The following is a 14,619-nucleotide window of genomic DNA, read 5'->3' on the forward strand; positions in this document are numbered from 1 at the left end:
GAGGCATTGGAGCACTGGACTTTGCTTCCCCACGTGGGACACTTGCACTTTGAGGAGCAGGTGTTGTCCGTCCAGAACTCTGAGCCCACAGGGTGGTGCTGCCCGTTGTGCCAGCACCCGCACTGCTGGCTGGGCACGCATCGGTCATTGTAGAGCAGGTACCCGCTGGCGGCCACACCCTCCACGCAGGGCAGGCTGCAGTTGTAGGGTGCTATTGGGTCAACACAGGTGGCAGGGCAGGCTGCAGCACAGGGCTCGTAGTGACTACTGGCAGAGCAGGCTAGTGCTGTATAATAAAAGATAAACCTCTTTATTAATGTTTTTTAACTACTGAGGCATTGGGTTTTTTTAATATTGTATTCTGCTTTTTGTTGAAATATTTAGGGACATCTTGGAGTTCTCAGGCAGTTTGTTGCATACCTTTGCTGTCTTACCACCCTTTAATTTCTATTGAGTCTTGGGCTATTTGAAGTTTCCCTCATGGAGAGAATTTCCTAGGAGATCTTTTATTCCTGAAGATGATTGCTTTAAATTCTTGCATTGGGCTGAGGATATTGGTGTCATGTTGGTTATTTGTCCTAGTCATGTTCCATATTTAGGTTTAGTCCTGATATTTAATTCTAATCATATTGTAGCTTCTTAATTAGTATTTTTTCACTTCGCCAAGGTCTTTAGTGTCTGTTAAATAATCAGGATGTACAAGTGCTCTATTCTATTTTTAGATCTTATTACATACATGACATGTAGATAGGCAAGCTAATTAGAGGCTTTAAACACTGACATTTTCAGGTGAGAAGATGCCAGAGCTGAAGCTTCTTGAACATTCTTTTTTCAGCTTCTATATGTTTACGTGATGAGGTTCAGGTTTTGATGACATATTTTCTCTATTTTTAGCCTGCTTTCCTAAGGAGACAGATATCACACAATTACATTGTATATTTCTCTGCTCATCTTCCCATTTACTAAATTTGACCCAGATGACTTATTGGAAATAGGTTGGTGAGGTTAGTAGAGGAAAAAAACATATTCAGGTCCATTAAATGAAACAGGGACAAGGCAAAGAGGAGAGACCTTCAGCAGAACAAATAGCTACAGAGAGGGCTCACTCCCACTTAGAAACCATAGAACCTAAGTAAGAAAACCTCAGTAATATCCCCAGCAGGGAAAATGCTCCAGCCAGAGACTGCAGTCAGATGTGAAGCAGAAATCGGAAAGAAATCAGGCTTCAGTCATTCCAGTGTTTACAGACAAGTCTCTTTCTTTAGTCTCCCCCTCTCCTGCAGCGCAGAAGGCACATAGGGCACTAGATCATGTTCCTTGCATTGCTTCTGGTAGAAGGACTTTCAGAGAGTATTTAAATCCTTTTCTAAAGATAACGTATTTTGGTTTGGTTTTTTTTTTCCTATAATATATGCCTGAATGCTTGAGAAATGTTGTTTATTTAATCTTTACCAAGATTCACAGAAGAAAGGTCATTATTCCCATTTAATCTCCAGCACAGACTTCTATTACTTCAATGCTTGACATCTTTTGTCTTATGCCTCTGTGGTTTCTGTCTCTTCCCCACCCTCACTACCTTCTCCACTTCCATCAGTGTGGTTACAATCTCCATTGCACAGGCTTCTTACTTCAGTCTTGGCCTTTAATTCTAGGCTGCCTACCTCTGTTGCCTCCTCTACCACCTGGAACCATGAATCACTAAGCCTGTATAGGACACTCTGATGCTTTCCTCCATATCCATAGGGATGAATGGCTGGCACTCTCTCCTCTCTTATACATATGGGAGTTTGTGCGAGTGTGTTTCCAATATGGTGTTTCCAATACTCTCCTCCTTCCTTTGTTCCAGATCTCCTGCTCAGCTCATCAGATGTGTTCCTCCTTCATCCTGCTCTCTTTGTACTGCTACAGACGATGAGTTTCAGACATCTTCTCTGCTCAACCTCAGGCTTATTCCTTCCATCAGCTCTGATTTCATTATTCCTGCAAGAGCAACAAGCTCTGACCTTTGGACTAGCTACCTAGTCTGTGCTTCCTTGTCCTTGGCTCTCTGCCTAGCCAGTTTCAACCCGTCCTTCCTCTTTTCCATAGACTTCTAAGCAAATTCTCTTTTTGCTTTCTAGCTCCTACTTGCTTTCTCTAAATCCAGGGTCTTCCACGTAGCCTATTCATTAGCCCTCTCCAGTTCCTAGTCAAAGGTCCTTTCTCACTGTCTCAGACTGCCTAGATTCCTTATCCCCATCTACAGTTCTGCCTTTCATCTGCTGTGGCTCATGTCCCTTCTATGTTCATATAAGGTATCCACCTTGATGTGTTTTGCTGAGGTTGCTGCAGGAGAAGACACAGCTGCCCCTCTGTTAAGGAGGCCTGGCCACCCTGCTGTGTAGAGAGGCTGGCAAAGGCAGCTCAAAAAAACAGCAGGAAGAGTGGGTAAAACTCTTACATGTCTACTATGCATGTGCAAAATGAGATTTTTTTTCTCAAAGACACTTAAGTTTAGGCATAGCTTCTTCAGAAGGTAAAAAACCCTCTAAGTCAAATGTCTCTGACGCACTTAATACACCTGAACAAAAATATAGGGACACTAGAGGAATTCAGAGGAAAAGCCTCCAATTCTATTTGAAGATGAACTAGACAGTATTTTCTCCTTTCATCTGAAGCATCTTAACTATTTTCACTAGAATCTTCCTGAAGGAACCAAACTGAGGACTATATATAACCCTGAAATCTTTAGCCTGACCATTCAGGATTCACAATGTTATATGAATTCAAAACAGTGTCGTGTAATGATCTGTCTTCAGGAAGTCCTAATTACGTACTCCTGACAAGTGGTAATTTCCAGTAATCTTTGATACATACGGCAGAAAGTTGCATTTCTCCATGGTGTCAGCTGGACTCCTGCAGCTTGGCACATGTCTGCATAAGCCTGCAGGTTTTGACAGAGGGCTGCGTTGTTCAAATGAAGTTCACAGAGATCATACTGGCAGGCTTCAGAATAACTTTGTGGATCAACTACTGAGTGGCAATTCTGGAATGGACCACTGGGATCTGTGATCAGACCACAGTATTCGTTGCTTTGGACCATATGTTTTTCATCAGCAGTGCAATCTGGAGTATGGCCATCATCTGGCAAGCACCTAGTGTAGAAAAAAAAAATGTGGAAAAATTCACCAATGAACTTTGGATGCACTAGCACATAAGATCCTTTTCAAATCACATCTAACAAAACTACAGGGCTGTCCCCAGGCTAAGCATGACATATTTTAAAGCTCTACATTTCAAACACTTAGGATAGAAATTCAGATTTTAATATGATATCAACCTTATAACCTTTGAGAGGCCTGGAAGAAACCCGTGTTTATTTAGGTTTTCTTTTAAGTCAGGCTTTCTACATGGAAAATACCTAGGAAGGGCAAACAAAAAGTAAAAGCACTTGAATTTAAAACTCTACTATCATTTAATAATATATTGTGAAATTATAAAATAAATAGTAAAGTATCTCAGAAGAGTTCAAACAAGATTTTCAAGAATTAACATTTATATATTATAATAACTGAAATCTTAGTGGGTGTCTGCAGTGTTTTATTCAATTTTTCTCTCTTTAAGCACAGTTAAATTTGCTGTGCAAGTTTACCCAGATAGATAAAGTAAGTATACTGACAAGAATATCTTTTACCCTATGTGCCTTATATTTTTGGCCCATAAAATACCAGTCATTGCATAACCAACAGCTAAGGCCTAACATCCCAGTTGGAGTCCTACCTGGAGTCACTGTAAACCTGCCAGCTGTTGCCAAGGCTGGCTGAGTTTATTTCCATTTCTCCATCTGGGTTAAGAAAGTCATCTGCTTTGTGCCCGTTATAATTTCCACATATTCCACAGACTTTAGACATATAGGTACTGGGAAGAGTGATTTCTGCTCTGTGATTTCCATCAAACTTGACATTCAGCCCAAAGTCAGTAGTAACCACAACATACTGCCCACTGAAGGAAATACTGACACCCTGCGCCAAGGTCAGGGGGACCACCTGGCTGACTCCATCAACCTGCAGGCACAGAGGAAAACAATCATTGTAATCACTTTAAAAGAAGTATTTTTAAAGCTGACCCTCTTAGATCCCATCTCTAGATTGAGCATAGGGCTTGCACAGTGAGCAGTAAGAACTCACATTGTGTTAAGTATTATTTAACATGAATGTTGTATATGGGCACATAATCTAGGGCCTTGAGGCCATAATAATGTAGCTATGTAGCTTCCAAGTGTGGTCAAAGTGAGCTTGGTGAACCAGACCCAGCTGGCAAAATGCAAGACTTAGCATGGTCTGTCAGCAGTAACTGCTTACAGACATATCTTTTATTTTGGATCAAATAAGATTTAAAAAATTGTAGTTAGAATGGATTCTCAGAAAATTTTCAGGATTGGACAAATCTTGAAAAAGCTTCTTTTTTTTCCTTCCTCTCTCTCTTTTAATTTTCACATTTGAAATGCCAGACAATAGAAAGGAAGTTTCCAAGTAAAATTTTCAATTTATTTAAAATTTACTAAAATTAGCATCTACTTTGAACACTTGTTCGTATTACATATGAAAGAAAGTTTGGTTTACTTAGAAACACATATATAATAAAACCAGTAAATACAGGGGAAAGGTGTAAAAGAGAAGCTGTTGGACAAATGTGAATCTATGAGTTCACTATATTCCTAAGTTCAGATGGGAAAGGTCTTGGTGTACATTTAAACCTTTATTTCCTGTCACAATAATCACTGTACTATTTTCTTATAAGAGGGGTGGTAATGAAGTAAGATGACCTATTAATTTATTGGGGGTTTGAATCAAACATGTCTGCTGTGTTGACCCTTAATGGAAAGGAGCCATACAGAAGCCTTAAAATACAATAGCTGGCCAAGTGACACAATCAGTGTGAGGAGAGTCATCAGATTGCCACTCTAGGACTCTCTCATCTGGCCCTGCTTTATGGCAAATGCCAGGTGTTAAGTGAAGTTAGCAGAGATGTAGAATAACTAGAAATCAGGAGTGAGCATGCAGCTTCACAGGCTACTGCACAGGATTGGGAAATAACCACCAGCATGGACTTGGGTAATGCAGGGCCTTTTTATTCCCTGATGCAGACCAAGCTTGAGTACAGGGGGCAAGCTAGAAAGGTAGGCTAGCCCACCAATCCCATCTAGAGTGTTAGCTCTAATCTCACCTTTTAGCAAAACAGCACAAAATTTTAGCCTTTGTTTTCAGTCCTGAAATCCCAGGGTTTAAGAACTCCACACTACTCCTACTCCTAAATGTCTGACTTCCCTCTAAATATTACTGTATGTATGCTGAAAATTTACAATTTACAAAAATACAGTAGTCATAGTACAACAGTTTCTTCATTCATACTATGAGTTACTCATGATAGATAGTGGACTCCAGCCTTACCTTAACAACTCTCTTTTTACCCAGGTTGATCCTGTAGCCATGCACATCGATGTCCACGTATTGAACATAGGACACATGAGTGTTACTTCCCCTGTGCTCATTGGCCACTTCCACGTTGAAATAGGGCAACGAGCTGTTGCTCTCACACAGCTTAGAGAGGGTGTAGGTGCAGGTGCCCATGAAGTGGTGTAGCTGCTTGTCGAATGTGTAATAGTGAGGATCCCCATGAATACTGCAGATTGCTTCTGGAGACAGGAAAAAGGAGTATGTTCTCATTAACATATGGATACATCCAGAAAAGCCGCCTCATACCTTCATTGTGCAGTGGGAAAACACAATTATCCCCATTTTATAGATTACATACGGAAAAACTGAAACAGAAAAAGCACATTTATATGGCGTAAGGCAATGTCATAAAGAGATACCCAAAGAAATTAACTGAAGCAAATAAGTAGCATTGGTAGTAAAAAAATTAGGTGCCCTTCTATAACCCATTGACTAGCATATGTGATTGGCTAAAATTACCTGTCACTGGAGGTGGTGTTGATTCTGTTGGTGTAGGTATTGGTGGTACAGGGGTGGGGACAGCTTCTGTTGGCAGAAAAGACAAGGCAATACAGTGAGTTGTAACACTACAGGGTGAACACTACATACACACCAGCATACATTAATTTCCACTTACTCTTCACCAGCATAAAGTTAGAAGTTTTTCACTGAAGCAAGTGGAACTGCCTATATCTAAAAACAAGGATGTGTGGGTCTTTTGAGACTTAGGGAAGCTCGTCTGATTGTTAGCTTGGTGACAGTGACTGGGCTTGTGTTGGCGTGCTTCTCTGGAGCTGGAAGTGTGTTTGCAATTGGATATGTGACTCCCTCTGGTGTGTATGTTAAGGCACGAAGGTCATTCTCTCTGCAAGTGTTGACAGGTCTGGGAGTGAGTAACCTGCCATCAGATGCCATATAGCAGAAACAAGTAACTCTCAGGGCACTGGTGGTTTCTAATCAGAGAGTTTTATTGTTTCTTCAAAATGATATTTATTTCTTAGGAATGTGACAGCTATAAGAGCCTTCTATTGACAGACACAACAAACAGTTGTGTTGTGGAGTCTTCCCTCCTGCATGCTTCTGTTTGCTAACAAATATTAGCATCTCCTCCACCTATTCTTTATCCATCAGAAAGATAGCTTCTAAAAGAAGTGTTCCTCTTGGTGTATTTGTATGTGTGAGCTAGTGACACCAGGGTGAGTATTCTTTCAATGTTGTGTTCGTTCACCTGGTAACATGAATCTCTGGAAGTACAACAGACTGACTAAAACCTTCAGAGCACTCACACATTCAGTCCTGCCCTTTTGCAGAATAAAGAATAGCTCTCCTGATTCAGATACTCTCCTACTGCACCCTTCACTGTGCACTGAGTGTGCGATAACAGCCAGTGTACAAGGAGATAACCAAATGATATGAATTGATTCCTGGAGAACAATACTTTCCAACCTACTCATAGACACAATGTAAGTATATAATCATCCAAATGAATCCACAAGGCAGGCAGTTGGTCTTCTGTATTACTGATACTGCTAAAGAAATTATTTATAGGCATTAAGATGTAATATAGAAAACAAGTCATATGAAAACAAGTTAGAGCTTTTTGAATAATGATGCAGTAACTACATACCATGATGGCACTGCTTTTGTGCTAACCACGTGATTCAAACTCAGCTGGGTGTGGGGATTTTGCAAGGTACTTATGATTATAATTTAGAAGAAGCCAATAGACTTCACATAACTTGAAGTCTAGTGTATACTGAAAAATCTCTGCACAAAATTATCCCATTCACTTAATGAGCTCTAATTTCAAAACTGAAGATATAATAACGTGCCTACAAAATGGGATTAGCTCCTTTGTGTGCACTGTTTTCTTGTACACCTGTTTCTTATATGCTCATTTCTTTACATCCAGCTCCCTAGTTCAGTGTAAATGCAGTTTTTGCATATCTAGCCCAGAATTGCTTTTTTTGCTCTTTCAACATTGGTGAAAACTTACAGGAATCATAATGGCTGTATTCCCACAATAGATATTTCCCAGCAAGATTTAAATTAACTTTGTTGTCTACAACAAAGCTCTAGATGAGGAAAAAAACAGAAGAAAACCTCTTCCTAAGATTATTGTCTCTTGAGATCTAAGGTGAAGATGTTCTGCAAGTGATGATATGAATATCAAACATCATAATCTAAAGACTGCTTGCTAAAGTTGCTTTGGAAGCTAATTTTTCATGTGACAAACAGGCATATATTTATTTTTTCATGAGTTCGATTAAAATGTCTATTCAATCAAAACTTCCTGTAGAAACAAAAAGATTAGGAGAACTTTGAGTTTTACCAGATACAATAATTCACTTAACTTTCATCATATTAGTAGCCATACAGTTGAACAGAGGGAGGAGCACTTTTCTCTTGGAGTTACATTAGTGCACCATCCAGTGGCTGAATCATGTGCTAATATACCTGGGAAAATGCAGAACTGTCTCTCCCTAGCCCTCCCTCCCCAAAAGGCCCCAGTATTTTTCACAGAATTTTAAATAAAATTAGATGTTCTGAGGGTGAGGATCTGAATGGAAATCTTCGTCCTGGCTAGCGTAAATTTGAAACATGAAACTCTCACAGAGAGTGAGGCCTATTAACACCTAACAACACTTTCTACATTGTTTTCAGCAAGTTTCTTGTTCAGTTAATATTTTGTAAATATTGAATGCTTGTTAAAAAAGACGGGTTGAAACCGTAATTCACTTCCAGATCCTAGTCATCCACAGCTTGTGCCAGTCTTGGCTGATTTGTTACAGGGTCAGGGATCAAGCTCAAATTGCTGATTCGTAGTCAGAGCTGGTAGTGCAATTCACCTTTATTGACTCACCGTTGTTTCTTTTTGTGACATATGGTAGTGTTGTGTATTTGTCGAGTTTGTATGAACTGAGATTTGCTGTAAAATGCTGATTAGAGCATTTAATCTGGAATCCAAGACCAATGTACATAGCCTTGGCTGGGTTTAGAGATGCACTTCAGACTTAAAATAAAGGTAAAGTTTGCAGGACCTTGTGAAAATGGTCACATTTGCAGAGAATGGGATAGCTTGTTCTGAACATTTGAGGTGGTGCGGAAAGATTTAGGAAGAAACTACAACAAAACAGATAACAATCAAATGAAGCGAGCTGTAAAGTTTTTGGCATTTCTTTTTTGTGGTTTGAAGTTATGAGGAGTTTCTGTATTGTATATGAAGTTGAGTAATGGTCAACAACTTAAACAGACTTGAGGAAGGAGCATACACTAAGGTGCAAACATAGGCTTACCACAGGATCCATCTCTTACTCTCACATTGTCCAGTGCCGTATCCCCATACTCTGTCAGTCCTCGGACAGCCTCAAAAATTATCTAGGTAGGATGCAAAATGAATCACTTCATCAGAGTTGTTTAGGCAACTACAAGACTATTTGCCTTAGCCTGTTTTAAAAATATTCTCTCTGGTCTATCTTTAAAGGCATCAAGTAAGCTGAGGACAAGTTGTCCTAGCTTCCCTCAGAAGCCTAAAATATATGTTCCGTAATAAGGTAAGGACTTCAAGAAACATTGCCCTCTATTTTCCTGAGTGATAAATGATTTAGGAGAATTGTTGTCTGGATTCTACAGACAAGTGCATGTAGGCAGCATCCCAAAATTCAAACCTGAACTCACAGCAGACAAACATACATTTAATTAAGGCATGTAAAGTCCTTGACTTCGTGATAAAATGAAGAGGGGAAGGAATGAAAAAAGAAAGCAAACTAAATTTATTTTATGCCCTAACTAACAGCACCAGTAAAACTCAGGGAGTTGTTTGTTTCTTCTCTTAGTTCATTGGCACAGAGCATGAGGCCATTATATTTACAAGATATAAACCAAGCAAATCTTGGGTTATATTTTCTCACTTATATGCACAACCTTTTGTAGCCTGCAAAGGGAGAACAAATGCTAACAGTGTGCAAAAAAATTTATTCTGAAAATATATTACCTTTATCTTTCTCTGTGTTGGAAAAGTATGAGTGATGGCACCATAGTTCCACAAGGAACTCTGGTTTCCCTTCCGACTCCACACCATAGACTCCCCTGTGCTGTCCTGGATAAGGACTCTCAGCTCATTCATGTCTTCTGACCCAAACATATAGTACCAGAAGTCTATGCATATTTTTTCAGAAACCACAGTATCTGGGCTCTCAAGCCTGTTAGTGTCAAATGGGATCAGATTACTTGCTTCTTGGTAGATGAAATAGCCTTCTGCAGAGTGAAAAAAATTAAAATATTGTTGAATCTTTGTAACTTGTTAGGTGTCATTTAAAACTGAAGTACAACCCAACTCTGGAAGAAGTCAAGGGCATCATTAGCACTGCAAAGAAGCAAGGTAGGTGGTGTTTGGAATTTATGTTGCAGTGGTTAGCACCATGTAGTTATCCAAACTAGAATGTGAGCTGGAGCAAAGCAAATATATCCCATCTCACATGAACGGTTATTTTGGGATCACAAATAAAGATGTAGGCCTTTTTCAAGACACAGCACCTCCAGACACAGTGCCCCACTGATGCATGTTCAGTTTCCTCTTTCCTTGGAGGAAAATAATGTAGTCTGCTATGCACCTTCTCTTGCAAGGTATTTTTTTTTTTTTCTAAAGATTTTGGTCTCAAGATAAGCAAATCCCTTGCACAAGGAAAATCCCAACCCATCAGCATTTATTTTTGTCTCAAAATGGAAGGGATAGAATGCAGTGCAGATATTTCCATCAAAATATTTAGGTTTGACATTATGAAAAGGAAGGAAACTGTTCAAAATTCAGAAACTCACAGTATTTCTTTTAGGATTTGAAATGTTTTAGTCTGAATTGGTTCAATATGAGATCACATTTTGCTTTACTAGGGCTCAAGATTTTTGCCTCCCATGAACTAAGATCAAAGCTACATTCCCCAGCGTAATTAAAGTCAAGTCCCTCCCATCTGGTTATGGAAAGGAAACAAAAAGAAATCAATGACTATTTCTGTATGGTAAAGTATGGCTCCACACATAGCATCTGACATTCAGTCGTACGTTTTAGCTGGCAAGAAAAATTAAGTCACATTTAAAGTTACATGGTCTGTGTCAATTCAAAAACCAAAACATTATTATTATTCGTGTGAATCCAAATTATAAATATTTAATTTCTTCTTTCAACAACCAATTTTAATTTTTATTATCAAGATGTTAAAAATGTAGAAAATTATTTAGCAAAATTCCCAACTAATACTGTTCTAATCCACTTACTAAGAGAGTCTGAGAGTAGCTGACCTTTCAGTCTCAAGATAATTACAGAAAGCAATATGACTGCAGACTGATGTCCCCATCTGCTAGTGCAAGGATAGTGGTTCAAACAGATAGAGATGGAGCCATACAAAGCATTCATTTGATGATATGACCACCTTAGACCCCAGTCTTTCAATCACATGTAGCTGAGGACAAGATTTTTAAAGATATTCTTTAATTTCAGACTTGATCTTGTAACACTTTGCTAGAGGGAACATTATCTATTAACAGTACAGCAATCATTACATTTACTGCCATTAACTGCTATCAGTGTAATTTGGCCACAAGACCTCTCTTGAATAATGACCTGTTGCACGTCACTGCATTCCCTGTAGGGCCTTAAGCATGACATAATCATCTTTATTCTGTTTCCACGCACTGATGAAGATTTCCAACCCATGATGGGGTAACCCAGTTTAATTTACTCTTAACCAACATGGTGAAAAGTCAGACAGACAGGTGTCAGCATGAAACAAAACTGACACATTGAAGGGCCTTCATGAATCTCTTTTCTCTTTCAAAGGAAGAAGAATAAAGGTAGTCAAGCAAAAGTAAATCAACAATGTCACAACTGAACACTTACTTCCATCAGGATAGTCTCCATCAGGACCCGTTCCCTCAGTCGGAGTGTCATGCTTTGTTCGTATCCATACTCCCTGGTTGGCATTGCAAGGTTGGGTCCAGCCACAAAATGGTCTTGAGTTGTTGTTAAAATCACATCTGGTGAGGTAAGCTGAAATACAGCACATTAAAGTAAGGAAGAAGAGCTAGTATGTTCAAAATCTGTCTTGAATGTTAACAGCACTAATGACATGCACTTACCTGTTTCAGGATCCCATGTTCTCAAGCCACCAGTTGGTCTTTGCTTGACCCTGACAAGAAAAACAACACAGTGAATCCCTTGTGGAATTAGTGGCTCAAAAACTGTTTAAGAAAGAATGTTGGGACCTCAACATATGTCTTTGGGTGTTTCACTGAATAACTGAATAGACCCAGGGTTTCAGCCTCTTTCTCTCCTTTATGTACTTCTTCATGATAAAGCTCTGAGAGTGAGTCAAAGGTGGCATAGGTTTACTTCATCTAGTGTGGAAAAAATCCTCTATTCTGTATCACATTGAACTGAAAGGAGACCAGCTCTCTTAGGTACAGGGAGCTAAGGAAGGGATGGATGGGTGCAGCTCAGCTCAGACAATACCAGGCTAATAGCAAAGACTTGCTAGTAACTTGCTCATGGCATTGTCATCCCCACCGTTGCAAAGCAAGGTGTGTAAATGCCAGTAAGCAAGTGTACTGTGTAACTCTGTTATTTGTTGGAAGGCTATATGTTTACTTTAACCCCTGCAAATTTCTTCAAAACACAAAGGTGTCATCCCATTCAGCTCTTCTATTTTACACTGAAAATGCTGCAGAACAAAAGCAGTTACAAATGCATAGTCCTTGGGGTACTACAAAGTCCTGCAGAGATAAGTTGACACAAGACCAAAATCTCACTGCGGATCACAGCATAGAAGGCTCTGCTCTTTGGGTGTTTTGCATAGGGAAGGGATTTTCAGGACTGCAAGGCTACAATGCTGATGCTCTGTTGATGGTCCACAGGTTCAGGATGCAGGGTTCATTTCCAACATCCATGGTGCCCCCTCCATAATTATCCTTATTGAACTTGACACAGTACAGAGAATCTGTCCTTAAGTGAATGCATTGCAGTGAATGTCCCCACTGCCCCTCAAAATCTAAGCAATGACATTTAGAGAAACTAGGGAAATCAGAAGCAAATACCACACAATCAATTTATCAATGAAATGCAGCAGGCAAGTAGAAAACAGACGGAGCTAAGGCTAAGGAGGAAAGAGAATATGTGAAGACAGATAAAGTAAGAAAATTTTCTTTGCTGCTCCTTCCCAGATTTCTGCTTCCACAAGAAAGAGAAAGTTGTGACAAGTTGCCACTTGGTGTCTATTCAGTGCTATCTTTAAAATGTTACACATCAGGCAAGTCCTATGGCAAAGGTATATTCAGAGTCAAACGTGGTTTATAACTACTGCAGATATTTTGTCAAGGTCTCTCCTCTTCAGATGTGCCATCAGAAATCCACGTGTTACAGATTTCTCTCAAAGACAGGAGCAAGTACAGAATTAGACAACAACAAAATTCAATTATTTCTTCTTTTTAAAAAAGACATGGTTCAATTGTACAACATTCCACATCTAAAAAGTGAAGAAATACTCCACACTTAAAAAGTGAAGAAAAGATATTTATCGTTAACAGCTAAGCTCCTTGAATTAAGCTACATTCAATACTGTGCTACTTACCCTGTGGTATTCAGCACTGAAATACAGAATAAAATTAAAACGTATTGTAAGTGCCAGAGAGTCCCCATGCTAGAAGACAGAGTTAAGTCTTCTGTGTGGTACAGTTTGCATAGTAATCCACTAGCTGTACTCAGCAAGGAGAAAATGAGGACAACCTACAGTGAAACAGAAGAATATATAGACCAGAGGGTGGAGGCGATTATAAAAAAACTGTCCTACCATGTATCAGTTATGTTCCCTGGGTTATCTACCCTGAGAAAAGCACATACAAATGAAAAGCTTATATTCTGTGTCATTTGTTTTGACACCCTTAGTTGTTTGTGGGAGAAATTGATTTGATTTTGGCAATTTTTGTTGCTGTTGTTGTATATTTTAAAAGTCTGCAATTTTAAAGGCATTTTTTCTCACATTGATAGCAAAACAACTTTCTTCATTTTAAAACTCCTGTCCAGCTTTCACTTCTAGTATAAGTGAGATTTGTCATATTGACTGAATTTTCTCCCTTTCTGAAACTAGTGTTCAAGAGAGCAGATAACAAGTTTTCACACCAGTCATATTGTGGGCACAATTCAGGAACTTGCTGAAATATTATTGCTACCATATTGCCCCTGCTTAAAAGGATCATTTTCTGGGCTGCAATGAAGTCTCTGTTGGTTGCTGGCACAAGAAAAGCAGGTGGATCATTCCCACTACCACTTTGGCCTTTGCTGTTTTCCTTTGCAGCATTCCTTGCATTGGGGTCTCTAAAGAAATGGCTCAAAGGCAGCCAAATTCCCTACTTCAATAGGATTTAGTGAGTGGTGAGAATCAAAGAAGGTGTACAGTGTTCCCTTGCATTGTCTGGAAACCCCAGACCATGTCTCTTTTGTCTAAAAGGAGGATGTCTCTGGGAGTGGGACTTTCTGGAAAAGTGGCCTGTTAGTTACAACCACTTTCTCTTTGTGATTATATTCCGATGATTAAGGTCATAAAAGCTTCATAATTTAAGTCTGGAATTTCTTCAACTCCATTTCATCCTGCCCAGCACAAAATATTTTCACTTGCCAATAACAAGTAACCGAGGAAGCTGCTTACAGAAACAAGAGAAATAAGGAAGGATGAAGGGAGGCTAAGCAGAAACACAAATATATTTCAAGCTAAATGTTAACTGATGTTGAAAATGTTGAAAATGGGCCTGAGGTTGCATTCTGCCACAAGCTCATGCCTCACATAAGCTCCTCCAAAGCCAGAGGGTGGATGTTCACTTGACTGGTAATCATCCCTCTCCAATGAAAAACCTTTCTTAGGAGAACGTGTATTTTTGCTGATTAGTAAACAGTGAAGAGGATTTCTGTGATTTAGAGACAAAAGAGACTCGTTCCCTGCATGAAACCATTGACCACACTTTTCCAGTTCAGTTGGCGAGAGCTCAGTGTGAGGGGGAGAATTCAAGTGACCTTCAGATAAAAGTTGCATTGAGCGTGCTGCCTTTTCAGCAGGGCTGAGATGCTGGTCCAGCAAGTGGTAATCTGGGCAATAGCTGTCCT

The 14,619-nt window shown here is 39.5% G+C and overlaps 1 protein-coding gene across 1 annotated transcript; it reads right to left on the reverse strand.

Moving 5' to 3' along the window:
* Positions 1-46: 46 nt before the first annotated feature.
* Positions 47-13,192, reverse strand: LOC104626150 (zonadhesin-like; the record flags this gene model as incomplete). Its single annotated transcript, XM_010293992.1, has 10 exons — positions 13,094-13,192; positions 11,607-11,656; positions 11,368-11,517; positions 9,469-9,731; positions 8,771-8,852; positions 5,955-6,020; positions 5,430-5,674; positions 3,760-4,043; positions 2,857-3,134; positions 47-286 (listed from the first exon to the last, which is right to left on the reverse strand). Coding segments are annotated over exons 1-10 (1,726 nt in total), but the record flags the coding sequence as incomplete, so codon positions are not given.
* Positions 13,193-14,619: the final 1,427 nt, after the last annotated feature.

This window comes from Phaethon lepturus, unplaced genomic scaffold, assembly GCF_000687285.1.
Source record: "Phaethon lepturus isolate BGI_N335 unplaced genomic scaffold, ASM68728v1 scaffold15799, whole genome shotgun sequence".
NCBI classification, from domain to species: Eukaryota; Metazoa; Chordata; class Aves; order Phaethontiformes; family Phaethontidae; genus Phaethon; species Phaethon lepturus.